Genomic DNA, 21,869 nt, shown 5'->3' on the forward strand with positions numbered 1-21,869 from the left:
TAAAACCTAGGCTAAAACAGAAAACTTAAGAGTCTGTAGAAGATGAGTAGACATATATAAAATGATCATCAATGATCATTCTTATCTAATAAGAATTTGAATTAGAAAAGGCCAACTAAAGAGAATTCTCTTTAAGTTGGGACCAAAATATTTCAGAGTCAATAGTGGAAAAAAAACAGCAAAAGTTTGATTGAGACTTTATGTTGAACAAAAAAATAAGAAATTGAGTTTATCTTAAATTTAATGAAATGTCACTTATTATTGCAACTGTGAGCTAATCCTTAGAATAAAGGAAGAAACAACTGTTAGTTCTATTGGCACAATTTTTCTTAAAAACTGAGAACAATAGCCTCCACTTCAGTTTGACTTTCATAGCAGGCTACAGTAGATTGGCTCTTAAAAAAGTATGTAAGGGGCCCGCCCGGTGGCTCAGGCGGTTAGAGCTCCGTGCTCCTAACTCCGAAGGCTGCCGGTTCGATTCCCACATGGGCCAGTGGGCTCTCAACCACAAGGTTGCCGGTTCAACAACTCGAGTCCCGCAAGGGATGGTGGGCTCCGCCCCCTGCAACTAAGATTGAACCACCGCAAGGGATGGTGGGCTCCGCCCCCTGCAACTAAGATTGAACACGGCACCTTGAGCTGAGCTGCCTCCCGGATGGCTCAGTTGGTTGGAGTGCATCCTCTCAACCACAAGGTTGCAGGTTCAACGCCCGCAAGGGATGGTGGGCTGCACACCCTGCAACTAGAAACAGTATCTGGACCTGGAGCTGAGCTGCGTCCTCCACAACTAAGACTGAAAGGAAAACAACTTGACTTGGAAAAAAGTCCTGGATGTACACACTGTTCCCCAATAAAGTCCTGTTCCCCTTCCCCAATAAAATCTTAAAGAAAAAAAAAAAAACAGTATGTAAGGGCTTCACAATTTTCCAATGTGCCTCTCTTAAGCTTTTGATAATTGAAGTCACTCTTTTTTGAAGTGCCCAGGCAAAGAATTTGCAAGGCACTGACCAGTGAATACTGGACAGGTAGGAACAGAAACCAGGTAATCAGGAACAGATGTGTGAGTGGAGGTTAATTAAGTACGTGCTTGTTTCTTCAAAGAATACTTCTGTTTTCTGGTAAGGCGGCTCCTCAACCATACAGCTGTGGGGATTCAGATAATGAAGATTTGGGCAAGTGAGAAACTAACTAACTTCGGAACCACAGAGCAGTCCACAATGCATCTTCACCCCTTACCTCTCCCACTATGTGCTTCCCGTTGATGAATGCTTCGAAACCGCACACAGCTGCCTTATCATCCAAAGGGAAAATATATTTTGCCTCAATGGGCACATGACTCTGATTTGTGTATGTCTGAAAAACAACGACCTGAAGAAGAAAAAACATCCATAAACTTGATGAAACCATATGGAACAACATTTTCTTTGTATGATTGGGAGCTCAAAAAGTAAATAATTTTAAATAACGATGACAAAAAGTATTTCTACTAGGACTTAGAATAGAAACTAATAACTGGATAAACTTTTCACATCTTAATTTTCCTTCTTGAGGCGAAACCATTATATAACTAAACTAAAAACACTGAACTCATTTCAAGAACAGTCAAATGTGTGAGCCGTGAATATATTAATACAATGTCTCTGCTGCTGGGCCTGCCTGGAGACTCAAGGTCAACTGATAGGCCAGCTGCCTAATCACAAATTAGTGAAAAAGTCACTGCTGAATCATGAGTGAATTTTTTTAGGCAAATTTTCCCATGGAAGAAGACTCATGAGGTTTGAAGTAGCAAATGGTCCAAGTTGTCTAATCCAAAGTGGCCTGGAGGACACATTAGCATTCATCCTTCCCTACCTACAAAAGCATGTATCTCCAGCCATGCCCCATTTTCTTAGATCAGTTTTTCTCTTACACTGGCTCACACACATGCTATGATTTCTTACACCTTAAAATAAAAGAGAAACACGCTTACCTCACTTCTCTTTAGCTACTGTCCCATTTTCTGTCTCTAAATTCTTGCCTCCCATCTCTCCAGAACTCACTCTAATTTGGCTTTCACCCCCATCACTCCATCTAAAAGATGATTTGTCAAGGTCACCAATGACCTCCTCATTGCCGCATCTGATGGTCAAGTCTCAGTCCTTATTTTACTTGACCTGTCAGCAGCTGTCCACAGCCTTCAGCTTTCCAGGGAACTTGGTCTCCCTCCCAGCTCACTGGCCGCCCCTCAGTCTCCTTTGCTGGCTCAGCCTCCTCCCTGACCCCGAATGCTGACGTTCTCTCCACACTGATTCTACTGGTGGAGATCTATGTGATCTCATGGCTTTAAAGTATCCAAATGCTGGTGACTCCCCAATTTATAACTGTCACCTGGGTCTCTTGCCTGAACACTAGACTCAAATATCTGGCTGCCTACTCGACTTTTCCACCTAGAAATCTAGGCAGCATCTTACATTGATGGTCAAAGATGACCAGATAGTCCCCCTCCAACGGGAAGCCCTCTGTCCGCCTTCCCCACTGCACGGCAAACACAGTCAATCCTCCCAGTTTCTCAGGCCCAACACCTTGGAGTCATTCTTGACTCCTGTCTTTTTCTCATGTTCCATATCCACCAGCAAATCTGGTTCTACTGTCCACCCTTTGCCAGACGCAATCACTTCTTACAGGCCCCACTGCTAACATTTTGGTCCAGGTCACCATTACCCTTGAATGAATTACTTCAATAGTCACCTATAATTGATGCTGTGGTGTGCCCCCAGATGTTCCCATCAGGACCAAGGCTGCTGGGAATGTCACCTGCTGAGTCCTTCCCCAGACAATGTCCTCAGACAAAAACGAACTGCCTCACCTAAGGTTACAACTCCTCCCCAAGTGCAGCCATATCCAATGACTGGTTCCCAAGGGGCACCAGTAGGGGCCCCTTGCCTCAATTCAGAACATCTCTGAAGGGCCACCTTTGCTTCAGATCTCCCTGAGACTGTCTGAGGATTGCTTGTGTCACAATTCCATGTTGTCTTCTGCCAGGTCCTGCCTCCCACGCTCTCTTACAGGTGTTGCTCCAGAGAGCACTTCCCAACAAACTTCCTGAAAACAAATTTCCATCTAGAGTCTACTTTCCAAGGAACTTGACTAGATGTCTCCTAACTGGTCCTCTTCTGACTGCTCTCAGCATGGCAGCCAGAGTGATCCCACTAAAACACATGTCCTCTGCCAAACATCTTCAAAAGGCTTCCATTTTACTCAGAGTTAAGGACAGTATGCCGTGCCCTGCCCTCCCCACCACCTCTCTGTCCCCGCCCCCCCACCTCCAGCCATAGTGGCCTCCTTGGTGTCTCTTGACCACATCAGTTTCGCTCCCACCTCAGGACCTTTGCATGTGCTGCCTCATTGCCTGGAATGAGCACCCTGCAGATTTCCACATGGTTCAGTCCTCACTCCCTACACATCTGCACTCAGGTGTCACCTTCTCAGTGAGGCCTTCTGTCATGCAGGGACTCAGCTCCTGCTCCCCGCACAAGAATGCAGGATATGGTGAGGCCAGAAAAAACACCAATGGAGTCATGGATAGGGGATTCATACCACTATATTCTCGCTGGCAGCTGAGTTGGAGATACAGGAAGCAGGAGCCGCAATCTGCCGTCCACTTCTCTGCCAACTAACCAACCCCCTAGCATAGCCACGGCAGTTATATTAGTGGCCAATGACTAACTGGTAACAGCTGATGGTCACCCAGCCACAGCAGATTGCTATCTGATTACAACTGATGGCCGTCTAATAACCGAGCCAGCACCTTTCCATGTGAGGCCGAGAGCCTGGAAACAGCTCTCTGGGACTCTGTACCCACACCTTCCTTGGCCATCCTGCTTACAAGTTGAAACCCCTCCCTCCTACGTAGCTACTGTCCCTTCCTGTTTTGATTTCTGTCTCTAGCACCTGCCACCACCTAACACAGCCTGAATTTTATTTACGTATCCTGTTTATTGTTTAGCTCCCAATGCAATGTAGGTGCTGCGAGGGCTGAGTTTTCACACTGTTTAATGCCGTATTCCCAGGGCCTAGAACACTCCCCAGCATGTGGTAGGTGTTCAATGGATGAATGAATTTTAGAAATGTACATGTTTTGTTGAGTTCAAGCAACTGTAATCTAACTCCCATTTATGACTTACATCCATTTGGTTTAAGTATATAAAACCACGCACAGCATACCTGGGCTATAAAGTCTATTATTTTCCCCTTGATGTGCACATCCTCAAGAGGAACTAAATTCCCAGAGATGTCCTGGAGGCCGGCCTTGATGCTGCTGGAAGGTCTGCTGTCTGGTGACTGGTAATCTACACATTACAAATATTAATGTTAGCTTTGAAAACCATCCCTGCACTCCCTGTTTTTGTTTTCTGGATCTTTATTCCTCCTCTTCCCTTTCATACATGATGTAAAATGGACAAATAGCATTTTATGATTTTCTATAGCCAATTCTGAAGTGTAAGAGACCCCACAGGAAAAGAATGGGTCAGTGTTCTCACCAGACACTCTGCCTTTTTAATCTAGACTTTGAGGAGTCACCCTGAAAACTCAGAGTCATGCTGTACACACGGAAACAAAGGTCTTAAGAATATCTGAATAAGAGTAGCTTAAGCTGAATCTAGGTATCTGCCCTGCCTGGCTTGTAATTTTGAACCGGTCAGTCACTGTTACTTACTATGCTACAAAAGCATGTTGGAGAAATATGGAGTTCCCTAGACTTTAGATCAGAGGAAGACTAAATCAAACTCTTAATACGGTGTATCAAAAAAATGTTCACATACTATATAAGGTAGTACAAATATACAGATACGGTTAGATATATATACTCCTTCCAAGACATGTCATTTAATGACTCCCAGAGAAAAAACAGGAGTCTTCTTCTTGAACATATGTAAATTCACACATTTCTGATAAAAAATACTTGGATCACAGTTAAAAATGTTAGTGTTTTTACAATGCTAATAGTTAATATTATAGTAGTTTGGGCTTATGATTTTCTGAGAAGCTATCATCCCCTCCTTTATTTGTACTACTAACATATAAGCTGCACATTATAATTTTGGGGTACCTTCACTTATCCCACTTAATCCTCACAGCTACACTGTGACATGGATATTGGTCTCATTCCTGTGGGAGAAGCTGACGCCTGGAGAGGTGATGCACTGTATCACAGATCCCATAGCCAAGTAAGTGGCCAGCTGACACTTGAACCCAAGCTTCCTGATTCTGAAATGGTGTCTTCTGTCTATTCTACCAGCCCCCATTACACTGTTTGCACACTGACATCATAAATTGGTCAGTGGGTTTTAGTGGCTATCCCGAGGGTGACAAGCTCAACTCTGGAGTTTAGTGAAGTAACGTAATTTTGAGATCACTTAAACCCCCTCCAGCATCCTGGTTTTCATTTTTACAAAAAGGAAATAAAATATTTATGTATACGGTCATAAGTATAGTTACCAAACATGAATATGAACTCCATTAAAAATATAATGTTGAGTTTTGTAAATATCACATAAAACAGCATTCAAGAAAATTGTCTCACCTTCAACCTTTGAAAAATTTGAAACCTCGGGTGTGTATTCCTCTAATTCAGCATTATTACAAGGATGGAAATCCTTTATTTCATCTCCAGGTAAACAAAACTTAATAACATATTTCATTTTAACCTGATTGGTTTTATATACAACAAATTCATCGTCCTAGAACAAACAGAAATAGGTGAAAAAAACCCTTTATTGGCACATGTTTTCACAGAAGCAGAATTTCATGTTTGCTAATTTAGAAAAAATTGAATTCAGGTAGTAGATATAAAATAATTTACTTTTTTCGTTTTTTTTTTTTAAGGATGGCACAGCTCACAGTGGCCCATACAGGGACTGAACCAGCAACTTTGGTGTTATTAGCACCATGCTCTAACCGACTGAGCTAACTGGTTACCCCTAAAATAATTACAGTTAAGCATATTTAGTAAAAACAGGAGCCTCTTCACCTGTTTCTTGATACAAATACCTCGAAGTCCGTAGAGACAGTGGCTGTTCCTGGAACCCCGTGGACACTGTCATAGCCCGGGGGTGCTTCCGTTAAGGAGAAGTCTTTCCTGTGTAAGTCCGCGCACTTCCCAAGGGCTACATCACAGATGGCCAAGAGCCGGGTGCCATCTGTCTTTCCCGGATGTGAGTACTTGATACTGGTGCTGCCGATGAAAGGGAGGAAGTACACATTTATAAATCACAGTTACATAGCAATGACCTTTTATTACATATAGGAGATGTTGTTTATAAGACTTTGTTGGTAGAATGTTCCAAATTTTACTATTACTGAAGTATCTCTGAAGATTCAATTTAGAACTTTATTATTCATTGAAATTTCAATGTAACAACCACAAAGATGACTCTTCTGTTGTGCCAGGCAGCTCCAAGTCCCTTACTCCCAGGGAAAGAAGACTCCCACTATTCCCCAAATCTTTATTAGCTACTGAGATACATGCATTTTGGTCTAGTAAACACCAGAGTGTTAAGTCTCTAAAACAATTTGAACAAAAACTCACCTTATTAAGAAAAATAGATTAGCTCTCTGCACTTAAGCCCAGAAAGAACATTAATCACCAAGTAAGAGCTGGTCAGTGGGAAGACAGGCACTGCAGCCTCATGAACCTTCTGAATCCAAATGGAAAAACAAAAATTTCAATGACACCCACATGAGAGACTTTGTTTAACCTTCTTCAGGAACCAGCAGTTTTAATAAAGCAACTCTGGCTATTAGGAGCACAGCTGGGGTGCCTTTGGAAGTAACTTGTTGGGGATATACTTCTAGTTTTACAAAGTTCAAGATCAACATGTAAAAGCGTTGCCTGACGACCCTTTGTTCCATCATCTCTAAGACCTGCACTTAAAAAAAAAAGTCGATTTCCCCCATTCCTCCTAGAAACCTCTCCCTTCTGTGGGCTCTTTCCCTATAACTACAAACACGCTAAACTCCTTCCCATCCAGCCTGGACCTTGACTTTGCCCTCTAGCTCTCTCCTGGTCTCCTCTCTCTCTGTCTCCAACCTCCATGGAGTCAGGCACCTTCTCCACTGGCTTGTTTGCTGATTACGCCTCAGTCCCACTGCAGTTTGGCTCTCTTCATACTTCTTCATCGAAAAAAACTGTCAAAGGTCTCAAAGGACCTCAATTTGGTTCAATTCAACTGAATGCTAACTAATTAAAAGAAATATTTAAATACATAAAAATTTTTTCTTTGAAATATTTTATACCTAGAAAAGAGCATTTATAATATAAATGCTAAGATTCAATAATAATAAGACAAATGCACACACAGCTACCACCTGGGTTAAGAAGTATAACATCATCAATATTTACTGACCAACGAGATCACCTTCCCTGCTACCCAGATGTAATGTAATCACTCTCTTGATTTTCGTGTATATTATTTTCTTTCTTTTACAGTATTGGCACATAGGTCCCTCGACAACTTAAAGTTTAGTTTTGCTTGTTTTGAACTTTGAACATATCGAGTCACGTAATCATTTCTGCTCCATGCTATGTTGTTGAGGCTCATCCATCTGATAGGTGTAACTGTAGGTAACTTGTTAAAAGCGCCATGTAGGACTCCACATAGGACCACACCAAAATATATAGATTCATTCCACTGTCAGTGGGCATGTGCATCATTTCCAGGGTTCTGTGACGAGTGATCTTAGTCATTCTTATACATGTCTCCTGGCCTATGAATAAGAGAGTTTTTCTAGGGTAGTGATTCTTGACCCAGGCTGCATATTACAATCATCCCAGAAGCCGAAAACTATTGATCCCCAAGCCTCACGCCTAGAGATACTGACTGAACTGCTCTGGGGTGAGAGCAGCACCACAATGTTTGCACCAGTGCACAGCCAGGGCGCACTAAAAGCTCCCCGCAGTGATCCTGGCAGGCAGCCAGGTTGAGAAGCAGTGCTTCCTGGTTCATAGGTCAACCTATAGCATTCCTGAGTCATACCATCAACTCTGTTCTTCAATTACACCAGACAATGGCAAAACTTTTTCAGGAGGGTTTATCAGTTATACTCTTAAACTGGCGGTGTTGGAGAGTTCAAATTGTTTTAGAGACTTACCGACACCTACAGATATTAGTTTTTTTTTTGTCAATAAGATAGGTGTAAAATCATATCATTATGGTTTACTTTTCATGTTCTTAATTACTTACCTTTTCAAATGTTGTTTTCCACATGCTTCCTCCTCTGTTAGGTTCCTATTCATGTCTTTTGCCCATTTGCTTATTGGATTATTTATCTTTTTCTCATTGATTTGTAGAAACTCTTTACATATCCTGGATAATTATCTTTAAACATCCTGGATAATTACCTTTTATCCCAGGTTCCGTATTGAACTAGCTCTGTGACCTAAGGCAAGTTACTTAACTTCCATGAGTCTGTTTCCTTTCCATAAAAATGATGTGATGATACCAATTGTGAGATTTACAGACAATGTACATGAAGCACTGAGCCTGGTGCCTTAGCACAGGGCAGCTGTGCAATACGCTGTGGCTATGATGAGGACAGATTTAAATATCAACAAGGACATTGAAGATGAAATATTATTCCAAGCATGTAGATTTCACGGACAATAGATAAACTGTTTATAAGAGAGGTCATGTGCTATGGAAGTTAAGATTGCTGGCTCTGGGGAGAGACAAAATGCTGCGTGACCTTGGGCAAGATACCCTCAGCTGCCCCTCAGTGTTCTCATCTGTGATGTGGGAATAACAACGGGACTGGCCTTAGGAGGTTGTTTAAGGATTAAGTGGGTACATATATGTAAAAGTCACTAAGAGGATTTCAAATACAACTTTCCAAATATCCACCACAAAAGACATACTTCTACAGTATACTGAGAAAACTTTGCTTTCAGGTACCTGTTTCCTGGGTGAGAAATCCCTCCTCAGGGTAAGACAGAGGAAAACACACAGCAAGTACTCAGCCATGATTCCTTGGTAATGGGTGTGAGTAACATGATTAAGGATATAATGTACTAACCTGAGTGAATCGCTGAAATATATTCCACTCCCAAGATTTCCAATGTCTGTTCTTTTCACGCCACGATCTTCAACTACTTTGGGCAAAAGCAACCCACTAAAAACAAAAGGGCATTACAAGGTTTACTAGAAAAAAAGCATTTTTTATTATAGCCTCATAATTCTAGCAAAGGCAGATGCTATTTAAGGACATTATGCTAAGCGAAATAAGCCAGACACAGAAAGACAAATACCGCGTGACTACCCTTATATGCGGAATAAAAAAATCAAATTCAGGGCCGGCCCGGTGGCTCAGGCGGTTAGAGCTCCATGCTCCTAACTCTGAAGGCTGCCGGTTCGATTCCCACATGGGCCAGTGGGCTCTCAACCACAAGGTTGCCAGTTCAATTCGTAGAGTCCCACAAGGGATGGTGGGCTCCGCCCCTGCAACTAAGATTGAACATGACACCTTGAGCTGAGCTGCCGCTGAGCTCCCAAATGGCTCGGTTGGAGCACATCCTCTCAACCACAAGGTTGCTGGTTCGACTCCCGCAAGGGATGGTGGGTTGCACCCCCCCTGCAACTAGCAACGGCAACTGGACCTGGAGCTGAGCTGCGCCCTCCACAACTAAGATTGAAAGGACAACAACTTGACTTGGAAAAAAAGTCCTGGAAGTACACACTGTTCCCCAATAAAGTCCTGTTAAAAAAAAAAAAAAATCGAATTCATAGAACCAGAGAGTAGAATGGTGGTTTCCAGGGGGTGAGGGTTGGAGGGAAATGGAGAAATGTTGGTTAAAGGGTACAAACTTACAATTGTAAGATGAATAAATTCTGTAGAGCTAATGTGCAGCATGGTATAATAGTTAATAATATTCTACTGTACACTTGAAATTGGCTAAGAGAGTACATCTTGTGTTTTCATCATAAGAAAAAAAAAGTAATTATGTGAGATAATGGCTGTGTTAGTTAACTTGATTGTGGTACTCATTTTAAAATTGTACTTGTATTAAATCATCAATCACACTGTATACCTTTAAAAAATCACACTGTACAACCTAAATATATATAATTTTTATTGGTCAATCATACCTCAAGTTGGAAAAAATAAATACACCAAGTAAAAGACAATAAATAAATAAATAGCATTAAATGGAAAGAAAAATGCATTTCCAAGTACCCCCATAGGAGTCCCAGGTGCCAGGGAATGGCCCAGGCTGTGGCCTGCTTATCACTGACTGGAGCAGCCCTGGGCTGCGGGCCGTCTCTCCTGACCCTGGGCTCTGCCTCCTTCAGGCCCAGGTTCCCCCAGTGCTCAGGGAACAATGTTCAAGCCCAGCACTGACTGCATTTCTCTCCTGCTCAAGAACAGATAGAGGTCCCTGCGGAGCTTGTGGCACTCAGAGAACTCTGCAACCAAAGTTAAACCACGATTCTCTGGGAAGCGAGTAAAGGAAATGACTGCCTTTTATTACACAAACATCTGTTTGAATTTTGTATTACGAGATGGAATTAATTTTGTAAAATGGCTTTTGAATTTTGGTCCTACTTAGAAAGGCCATTCCCACTCAAAGATTATCATTTTTCATCTAGTACATTTGTAAATTTCATTTTTAATATTTAAATCTTTGCTCCGTGTGGAGCTTATTTAAGTGTGACAAATGAAGTAAGGGTCCAACTTTATATTTTTTCCAGGTGGTTATTTATTTATCCCAATATAAAATATTGCAAAAATAATCTTTCTTCTGCAGAGATAAAAGCTACTTTGATCATATACTAAATCCTCTGCTTTTGCATTTATTTGTGGACTTTTTATTCTGTTCTTTCATGTATTTGTACACTACCTCACCATTTTAATTAATATAGCTTTATATAATAGGTTTTTAATGTCTAAGTGGTTAATCTTCCCTCATTGCTCTTATTTTTTAGAATTACCCTGGTAATGTCAATTTTTAAAAAATACATGCTGTAGAATCAGCTTTTTATTTCTTAAAAAAAAATCTTGTTAGTACTTTTATTGTAATACCACTAAATTTATAGGTTAATTCAAGGAAAACTGGCATCCTGCGGATTAGTGAAAGTGTCTTTTAAGGCCCTCAACAGCTGTTGAATGTTTTTTTCCAGATAGATCTTATATGTTTCTTTTTAAGTTTCTCATTAGGTATTTAATTAAAGACCCAGATTTAATCGTATATTACCCTGCTCCTTATAACTTCAGTTTTAGCCCTAGTATTAAGTGGCTATTCAAACAGAAAACTATAGTTATGTATTGAATAGATAACTCAGTATCTGGACACTCTCATTTCTAGGTCTTTCTCTTTAAGTTTTGGACTAAGCCTCGTTTAGATACACATGGTAGACTCATAAAATAAACACCTTTCTTTATATGATACAGTCTTCAAGAAGCAATTCACATTCACGCATGACACATAATTTAAAATATATACTCTGGAATACAATTAGCTGGCTGATTTTAACTGAAGAGACGCATGCAGTATAGAAAAAAGAAAAGTAAGACACTTCACATCGTGAGGCTGACAGACTCGGGAGGTACAGCTGGCGTCCTCTTACCGGGACAGGATGCCTACGAAGCTCTGCACGGGAGATCCGTGCAACAGCGGCTTCACGTTCCCAAGCTGGCTCACGAATTCTATGGTTTCATTCACTCGGCCCACTCTGAATATCTGCAAGATGTCCACTGGACTTTGACTGTAAGAATTAGAAGGAAAACCTTGAGATGACATAATTAAAAGCAAAATGAAACATCACTGTTAGCAGCAGAAAACACAAAAGAGTCTAAATGCCCATTATTGGGGAGCTGATACAATGACTCACGACACTATCTTGGAAATGCAATGCAGCCATTAAAAAATTGCAATAAATAAATAAGGATATGAGGGAAAAATTATAGTAAAGTATAAATTTTAAAAGGTCACAAAACTTTATGCATAATACGATCCCAAATTTTGTCAAATATAAATTACATAAAACACACAGATTAAATGAACTCATTTATTCACCACACATTCATTCAATGAACAGACTGTGCGGAGTATTCTGCCAAGCACTGCAAGTTAGACAACATGGTCTCTGGCTTCATGGAGCTTACATTCTAATGAGATACCAAAATCAAGAAGTTAACAAAATGTCTGGTTTTAAGTGCTAAGGAAAACCGCCAGACTGAGAGAGGTGGTCAAGAAAGGCCTCTCTTTGGCGGTGACATTTATTGGAACATGGCATAATACAGTATGTATTTTCAGATTTAACTGGTTGTTATGGGAAAAGATACTGGATGGGGCAGGGGTGGAAACATCAGGAAGGACGCTGCTGCGGTGGTGGAGACGACGCAACGGTCTGCACTAAAGATGGCGGCAGTGTAAATGGAAGCCAGTGGATTGAATAGATTTGGGAGATAGATGCGACAGAACACGTGATGTGGGAATGAGCGAGCTAAGACACGGAAGCAGAGGAAAGACGGGGGGTACAACTAGGGGCTGCGAGGGGATATGAGAGCCTGTGGAACTCGTCGTCCCAACCTCACGTTCAGTAACGTCACGCAGGTAGCTTGACGTGAACTACGGCAGGAGTATTTACACCGCAATCAGCAAGTGGTACAAATCAGGACCTTTATTCCAGAGAGCTAGCTTCCTAGAACACCAGTGGGTGAGAGCAGAATCAACAATTCCGTTTGGGATATGCTCTGTACCAAAATGTTAAGAGTGAGTATATAATCTCCAGTTATCTCTGCGTGGTGAGATTTTGGGTGATCTTTAATTCTCTTCACGTTTTTCCACAGTTTTTAAACTTTCAGCAAAGAATATAAATTTTAGAACAAGAAAAAAATTAATATGAAAAAATCATTATTAGTGAAATGAAATGGAGAAAATCTCATTTTTCCCAGCAGGAGGCTCTCTCCCTAGGAAGAGGTCCAATTTTGCTGTATGAATACTCAGGTGGGGTGGTGAGGTCTCCAAGGGCTTGAGTTACATTAGGTGGTTTAACTGCACCCCCATCTCAGGGATCTAGGACGTAGCTCTTCCTTCCCTTTGACTCCTGGAGAAAGCTGTCACTCCCCTCCTGATTCTACCTTCACATTGCTACTAGTCTCTGCATTAGTATTAGATCCTAGCAGAGACGGAGTCAAATCAAAAGAAATCAAAATAATTTGATTATATATAAAAGCAAAATCTGGAAGCGATCTACAGAATGGGTTTTTTCTGATGTACAATTCACATCAGATAAAATAATTTTGATGTGTACAGTTCAGTGGTATTTAGTACATTCACAATGTTGTGCAACCACAACTCTATTTAGTTCCAAAACATTTCATCCCCAAAAGAACACCGCATACCCACTAGCAGTCAGTCTCCATTCCTGTCCCCTTGGCACCAGGCAATTTGCATCTGTCTCCACAGACTTGACTTATCTATTCTAGACCGTTCATATGAATGGAATCATATGATATGTGATCCTTTGTGTCTGGCTTCTTTCACTGAGCACAGTGTTTTTGAGGTCCACCTATGTTGTAGCATGTTTCAGTGCTTCATTCCTTTTCGTGGCTGAATAATATTCCATTATGTGGCTAGACCACATTTTGCTAATCCAAACATCCACTGATAGACATTTGGGCTATTCCTACATTTTAGCTATTTGAAGAGTGCTGCGATGAACACGCATGTACAAGTATCTGTTTGAGTCCTTCTTTTTAGTTCTTTTGGGTATGTAACAAGGTGTGGACTTGCTGGGGCATACGATAATTCTGTGTTTCGTTTGTTGAGGAATCACCCAATAGCAGCTGTACCACTGTAAATTTCCATGAGCCATGTATGAGGGTTCCAGGTTCTCCAAATCCTCAATAACACTTAACCATCACCATGGGTGTGAAGTGGTACTGGGAGCAGAACCGAGCATGACTGCCCAAGGAAGGCAGGATGTATGCTGAGATATGCCAGAACTAGTCTAGGGCGGCATGGCTGGATCTGGTTCTAGAATGGCGCCAGAAAAGCAACTGTGAACAGAGAAAGCCCACACATGGCCCTTCCCTGTAGCATTTGATTTCCTCAGTGTGTAAATTCTCCAACCATAGCTGATTTCACGTTACAGGTGGTTTAACATCAGTTAACAAAATGACTAAAAATTTAACAACGAGGTCCCACAAGCTGGTATGAGCAGTTGTGAATTGGCACCATTGGCTCTAAAGAATGTGCAAGACTGCTGCAGGTTCACCTGGCCATACCTGAGAACCAAGGTGCCAGAAGTGCCAAGGAGAGAGACTGCTGGCAGACCTGCCGTGGGAGGGATGGCCAAGCCAATGAAAGTTGGGCCAGCCTCGAGAATAATCAACACGACTGGCTTCTGAACCTTGACGCTGGGTCCAGGCTCTTAGCCAAGGTGATCCCACAGAGGCATAACACCACTGAGAGCTTGTCTGAGCAGCTCACTGACCATCTATCTGCTGGTATTGTTGCTGCCCCAGGTTGCAGGATACACACCAGCACGAGACAGGAACATGCATGTTCAATGAGCAAACAAATGTGACTGATGTCTAGGGGCCATAGATCTCGACAAGTTCTCCAGGTTTTTGTGCCACAGGGTGGCCAGCTTAGAAGCTGCCACACGTATATTTCTGCACTTTAAATATCTTAATTTAAGTGCATTTTCCTATGTAATACCCTTCAAAATACAAACTTAAATATGCTTTGACTTAAAAATTTTAAACGTAATTCCATCACAATTTGGTAACCTTAAAATCCACATGGAAGAGTAGGGAGTGTTTTCAAGTGTAGCATACTGCCCCACACCCCATTACAAACACAGAAGAAAGTAACCGGTCATTACAACACAGTTACCTTGTTACTGAGGAAGAACGTATCCAGGTAATTGTGACGATCAGTTCTGTATGAGAACCTGAAATAGTGTTACAAGAAGAACAGAGCCTCATTATTTCTGGTGCTTACCTGTGATTACTCTGCAGTACCTCTTTAACTCTGAAAAATTCTTCCGTGTTCTGTTCAACATGCTCAATTTTGCATCTCAAAGCTCGGTACTTGGCAAGAGATGGTGGGTTGGGTTTGGACAAATTAGTTTCACAGACATTAACCATGTCCCTTATTAGCTGTAGATGGAAATGATACACAGATGTTAGAATCACCACATATCAAAATACTTGTATCATGTTATGGTTTCTCAAGAAGAGTGGAAAAATAAGCTTGTTTTCCTCCAAAGCTTTTGATCAGTATCTGCCTGTACTGTATGTAGGTGACACATTAAAGGGATACAGTTGCCTCAATGATAGCAACATATAATAATAATAGTGTACATTAGGATAGCACATACTAATTGTTTTCAAGTGTATTATTCCTTTAGTCTACACCACAACACTGGTCTTACTGGATCTTATTAGCTTCGTTGTACACATAAGGAACGTGAGGCTCTGTGAAGTTAAATTAATTGCTCAAGATTAATTAATTGCTCAAGTGAAGAGGGGGGGACAGTGACAAAGCAGGAGCGCTGATCACCAGACTTCAAATTCAATTCTGCTTAACAAAAATTCATTAAGTGTGTTCTGTATGCCAGGCACGGTATTGGATTTGAAAGACACAGACATGTATAACACAGGTTCGTCCCCTGACAACGTATTTACTATACTCATAAGTCATGGAGTTTGAGGAGAGACTGTACCTCCTGAATAATGTGAACTACGTTTAATACAGGGATGTGCTACTTTCACATCTTTGAGACTAAAGAGATACTGAAGGGGAGCACCAGGCATTTGGCTGCCATGCATCTTTATGACCTTAGAGTGGGGAGAGGCTTTCTAACTCTATCAAATCTACCTGCCATAAAAGATCCATGCATTTTCCTATATACGAATAAAACATTTCTGTATGGTGAAAGAAAACAAGTTCATCACCACCAACAAATTCATCATAAGCAAAGTAAAATAACCAAATAAATGGCAGAAAATATTTGCAACTCATTTGCAACAGTCTAAGCTCCCTAACTTAGAAAGAACTCCTGAAGTCCTAAAGAAAGTGTCAGGACTCAGAAGAAAAAGAGGCAAAGAACATGAGTAGACAGTTCACAGAAAAAGAAACACAAGCATCCCTTCACCATCTGGAAAGGTGCTCAGGCTCACCACTGAGAGGCCACTGCTCATATACAGACTGGACAAATACGCTGTTGTTGGTAAGATAAGGAAGCAGACTCATTTATTGGAAATGTAACCCTTGTGAGGTATCAGAGGCTTTCACAACCACAGACGCATGCATCCTGTAGGCCAGCACCTCTCCTGCTGGGGCCATATCCCACAGACACCCCTGTACAAGCAGGAAGCGACAGACACACAGGGTTGTTCACTCGGGCACTGTCTGTAACAGCCAGTCGAAAGTGGGTGACAGTGGGTGCCCGGAGACGTGCACAGTCCACCGTGGGACACAGAAAAAACCGGGGAGGAGTAAATATTATTACAAAATCATTAGTAGAAAAGAGTATTCCCCCCTCCATTTTTACATAACAAGCGGTATACTATGTTCCTATTCATATTGGTCTGCATAAAGAAACTGCAGAGACAAACAAGAAACTAGTAGAAATGGTTATGGATCAGGGTGGGGAGCTGGCATGGGGTGGAGGGGACAGGACAGAAACTGTGTTGAGTGTACGTTTTTAGTATAATTTTGACTTCTAAATCATGCAGATCTACTACCTGTTGAAAATGTAAAATTTAAATGAGAAAGATCTTGGATGGGCAGCATACGTATCCTCTCAGTAGCAAAATCGAAGACTAAGGTCTTATGGTGGGTACTAGGCAAATCATGGAATTGACATTCGAGAGGGTCCTTCATCATCTCATTCACTGGTTCATCTCTTTAGTTGATTCTTCACTTATTGAAGATTACAGACTCTTCTGAGAACCCACTGAAAGCTAAATTTCCCCCCAACGTGCAAAATTTCCCACCTACAAATTCCTCTGAAGTCTAGGCCACGCATCTGTGACCTTGTCCCAATGCCTTCCTGCAGGGATGAGGCAGCACAGAACCAGAGAGTCATGTGGGTGCCATCCAAGGCTAGGTGGACACTGTGGTTGCCTTCCTGCCTTCCTCTTTGCTAACTGAGCCCTGGTCCTCCTCTCACAGCTCGAGGGGGACAGCCCATTTCCAAGCAGTCACAGGAATTCCATTCTCCTCGCCAGTGACTGGCTTACAAATGTACATCACTCAATTCTGACCAATGAAATAAGAGTCCGCCAAGGGCTTACTCTAAGAGACACCAAAAAAATATATTGTGAATGGGATGCTATGAACTATTGTAACTGTAAGCTGATGGTAAGGGGGACCAGGCTGAGAGGGCAGCTGTCACTTCACAGGAAGGCGAGAAATGGATGAAGCGACAACCTCAGAGTGAACTGGACCAGCTGTACCCCACAACCTATTACACGGGGTGATAAGTGTCCTCCTTGCTCAAGTCAGTTGCAGCTTTCAGTTTCTTCTGCAGGTAGAACCCTAACTCATCTCCTGACCTGGTAAATTATCTTATAGTGCAGTAATTCTAAACAGACTTGCATTTGTACTACTATTCCAACACATTCACATTTGGGAATATGGTTCAAATAACTTCCATGAGGACCCAAAGCATTCAAAAATGGCTCAACAATTTATTTTCAAGCAAACTCTAGAGACAACTTTTGTGATTCAGTGTTGTTACCTTCCTTATTCATCAGATTTGAAAGGAAAGACCCCTCCCCCAACATATTTTAAATTGAATTCTGTATTTCAGAGTTACCTGGCAGAGGTCCTCTTTCTTGGCTAATAGTCTCAGGTTAACTTCTTCAGTTACTATACCTCTGTGAGGTATTAATCTGTAGAACTCACTCATCATCTTTTGCAACTGCTCTTCTGTTTCTCCATTTTTCAGTGCCGCCTTTACTCGGAGGAGAATTCCCTCTGCCTTGCTCACCTTTAAATAGATAACAAATGCTTATTAAAGTGAGATCTTGATAATCATAGAAAAAGTGAGGGAACATGTGTAAAAGTATATAAAACCGCTGTTAGATATGGTACAGGTACTCGCTTCCTACTGGACACCTGCTGTAAAACAAATGCTACGTTCACTGGAGACGCACCTTGTGGTGACGACAGTGCCATGAGTTTCCCCAAACCAGGCTTGGCTTAACTAGAGGAAAGAACCAGTCTTCGATATCTGTGTCTATATGTTTTTATATCTACATCACAGAGAGAGGAATACTCATGCAATGGTAGGAGACTTGCTTTTCTTTTTTTTCCGAGTGAGGATTATTTTCACTCATGTCTTAGCATACCTAACAAAATTGTTTCTTAATATCATTTCATAATTAGAGACTTGCTTTTCACATAAGACATTTAGAAAGATATCACAATAAAACTAGAAACAAAAGAAATGTTTCGAATTACGCAAGTACTTTTCAAACTGTACCCCAGGAAACCTTTTTCGCCCTGAAATAAATTAAGAAGAACAGGTTCTGGAGGGCTGGAAGCCTTCCTGCCCTTCCCTGGGATGGTAAGACGGTGCAGGACTCTGCAGCAGTTGTTATGGAGTAGGTGAGGAACACAGCATCCACACCCTCGGGCCTGCTGCAGGCCTCTTGGCTCAGCGGAGCAGGCCTCCTCATGAGCCAACACCAAAAGCCACTCAGCTCTCATGTCTGACATTTTACAGGTAGGAATGTCTGGGTTTCCTGGAAGCTCATTTCCTCTCAGCACTCTCGGTGTTCCCCTTCTCCAGGGTAAGAAAGCACCCACAAACAACTGGACCAGCACTCAAACAGAATCGGTATCACCGAGGCCAAGACACCAGGAAACCAGCTTTGTCATGTTAGAGGCTGTTTCAAGGACACACGTGACTTACGTCGTTAAGACTGATCTGGTTCACAGACGTGAGGAGCATGTGCTCCAGGTGGCCGAGAGCCTCTGCCCAAATCATCTCCACCAAATCGCTCACCTCTTGGCTCAGAGTGCTTGAATGTATTACTTCCTCTAAAAGCAACTGTAACAACAAAACAGCAAAAGAAAAAAACCCACCAACAGAAAGTGTTCATGTTAATGAGTAGGTTTGTTTAAACCAAGAAATGAGAGGCGTGAGAAGTAATCACAGCCAAGGAGAGCCCGCGGCCAAGTATGTGACTGCTCGGGACCCCTTCCGCTCCGTTCTCCCTCCACCTTCTGCCATCTTACTTCCCCCCACTTCTCTCTTTTGCTTCCATTTTATTTTTCCTTTTGCCTTTTTCTTCACCCTGTAAGCTTTTAGGCATGCCACTAGCATTAGAGGTTAAATACTATTAAGGATTATGGAGCCCTGACACCCAGCCTGGGTTAGAATGAAACCTCTGGAAAGCTGTGAGGTCTTGTTGCTAAAATAAGCCCTAAACTTTGTGGCTCACCCTAGAAGTCACCCCCGCTCAGCTTCCATGCCTTTCTGTGGATTTACTTCCTTTGTTAATGCCCGCTCCTCTCTCCTGCCAGTTTTTTATTTGTCACGGAGGAAATACGTTTTTCAAAATATTCAATCACTAACACAAAATAGTATGGATAAATCAATCTTACTGCTTGCAATTTTTCAGATGCTAATTGGGTGGCTTCGGGGGTAAAATGTTCTCTCAGCAGAAATCCTTGCTTCTTCAGTCCTTCGATGTAATTCTCGTAGCACTCATTCGCATCTGCAGAGGTCTTCACAGAGAACTGACTTCTGGTCTGTGAATTACAGTATGTGGTGAAGTGTTAGGATGTGACGGTACAGTCACTTAGCACCAGTCTTTATTGAGCACCTACTATATACAGGGGAACAGGAACACAAGTAAGGTATTAGATCTTTGCCATGAAGGAGCTGAGAAACTAGTTTTTCCAATTAGAGCTCCAATTCTTCACAAAACAGCCTAAAACCTGAAAGGGAGAAATCCTTTAGCAGAAAAGACACAACTGGCAGAAAAGACACATTTGATTCACTGGAGAGTCACTCCAACACTCATTCAGAGACTGCAGTCTTACTTTACATACTATCTAATTAGCTTTCAAATCTGGCCTTTTAGCTTTCTGGGAATGAGAAAAATAAATTGGGGGAGGGTAAGAAATGAAAAATACTTCAGAAATGAGGTACCATAGAGACAGCTGCATAGTCAGGACGAGATGGTAGCTACTGGTCAGGAGAACAGGCAGGAAAGCTCTTAGGTCACGCAAACTTTGTCAGAGGCAAAGTGAGAGGTCCTCTGCAAAGGCACCAATGCCCCCTCGCTCCAGCCTGCCTGCCATGAGGCATTTTCTGCTCTTTCTGGAAATCCCTGCTGCGTGATGAGCAGTTATCCCAACATTTACCTCAGAGGACAGGGAGGACTGTCCTCTGGGCGCTGGAGTGTCCTTGCGGGTGTTGTCAAGCCCCTAGCTCTGGGTAGCACAACCCCAGGGGAGCTACTGCCCACCTACTGCCCTGTATCCCTGAAAATAAAACCTAGCTGGACAATCACCTCTAATGCATCTTTTGGAGCAAAAAATTAATATAAGACCTGGTACTATATTATATTACATTACATTATATAAGACCTGGTCTTATATTATAGTAAAATAAGACCAGGTCTTATATTAATTTCTGCTCCAAAAGACGCATTAGAGCTGATTGGCTCGGTCTTATTTTCTGGGAAACACGGTATGACACTGATAAACCGCCTCAGACTGGTGGCTACAGGACACCTCTAAAGTTGGTGAGAAGAAGTATGTCACATTCAAGTCATTCCATTGAAGAAGGAAGAGTTTATCATAATTTTGGAAGGTTTCCAGCAAAATGGTTAGGTAAAGGGGAAGGTGAGCTACAGGAGCCTCCTGTGCAGGGCAGTTTGTCCCCGCGGGTGAAGTGAGGGCCATTTCTGTGGGGGTGGACAGACTCACCACCACAAGCGCACCCGGGATTCAGGCCTGCGAGGGAGGAAGGCACCTAGTACAGCTCTCTGCATAGAAAGCAGGAAGGAACAGGGTGGCCTAGAGAGCAGCATTATCTTTCTCAATGAAGAAAAAAATTTATAACACATTTTATCATGGTTTTCAACGTCATTTTTACTTACTTTTTTACCCACACAAGTAAATTCTCTGAAAAAAAAGAGTACATTTTTGGGTAAAAGATAAACAAATTCTTTTCCCCTTCTTGGACACATTTGATCTTGGATTAACTTTTTATATCTGTTCCCATGGAAACCTGGTAAGGGTGGAGTGTCGGCTGTCATATTGGGCAAAATTGCTTGCGTAACAGTGACCTGTCACTAATCAATCGCATTGGGACTGGGAGTTCAATGCATGAACCATATGTAGCGGCACAAACCAGAGCCTTGGCCGGCATCACTGAGAGCAGGGACTCCAACTAAGGCCTGTTACAAGAGGTCTGGCTTCTGTGGGTGGGCTTCTCAGTCAGGTAGGTCCTGCACCCACCTGACATGAGTCTCCCTTGTTCTCACAAGCTGACACCTGGAGTGGGCAAAGCAAGCCATATACAGAGCCTGGGTGAACTGCCGGGGGACCACCCACCTCACTGAGTAGTGCCTCTGTGCCTCGGTTTCCTGCCCGGAAGCTGAATGTCTGAGCAGAGTACAGCCCGGTGGGTGTTGCTGCTTGTTCCTTGAACTTTAGGTGTTCGTTCTGAACTCATTTTTGTTTCATAATTGTTTTAGGTTGGAATCACGCCCTTGACTTGACACTGACCTAGGCAAAGGTCACAGCCTCTGCAAAGCCTTCCTTGCTGTGGGAGCCAACAATACTCCATACACATTTCACTCTCACTTCTGTCACAGCGGGGCTCAATCATGAATGTGGTATTTCCCAGGTGGTG

At 42.2% G+C, this 21,869-nt stretch overlaps 1 protein-coding gene across 1 annotated transcript in view; it reads right to left on the bottom strand.

Annotated features, from left to right (window-relative positions):
* The window catches only part of PARP4 (poly(ADP-ribose) polymerase family member 4), a 76,124-nt gene that overhangs the window by 42,069 nt on the left and 12,186 nt on the right, over positions 1-21,869 (bottom strand). The window contains 10 exon segments of the mRNA XM_019749611.3: positions 1,237-1,368; positions 4,204-4,328; positions 5,564-5,720; positions 6,031-6,214; positions 9,052-9,147; positions 11,601-11,738; positions 14,987-15,144; positions 17,811-17,984; positions 18,912-19,049; positions 19,607-19,753. Coding sequence (XP_019605170.3) covers positions 1,237-1,368; positions 4,204-4,328; positions 5,564-5,720; positions 6,031-6,214; positions 9,052-9,147; positions 11,601-11,738; positions 14,987-15,144; positions 17,811-17,984; positions 18,912-19,049; positions 19,607-19,753 — 1,449 coding nt within the window.

The sequence above is a fragment of the Rhinolophus sinicus genome, chromosome 16 (assembly GCF_057876585.1).
Source record: "Rhinolophus sinicus isolate RSI-liver-muscle chromosome 16, RSI-T2T, whole genome shotgun sequence".
Lineage (NCBI taxonomy): Eukaryota > Metazoa > Chordata > Mammalia > Chiroptera > Rhinolophidae > Rhinolophus > Rhinolophus sinicus.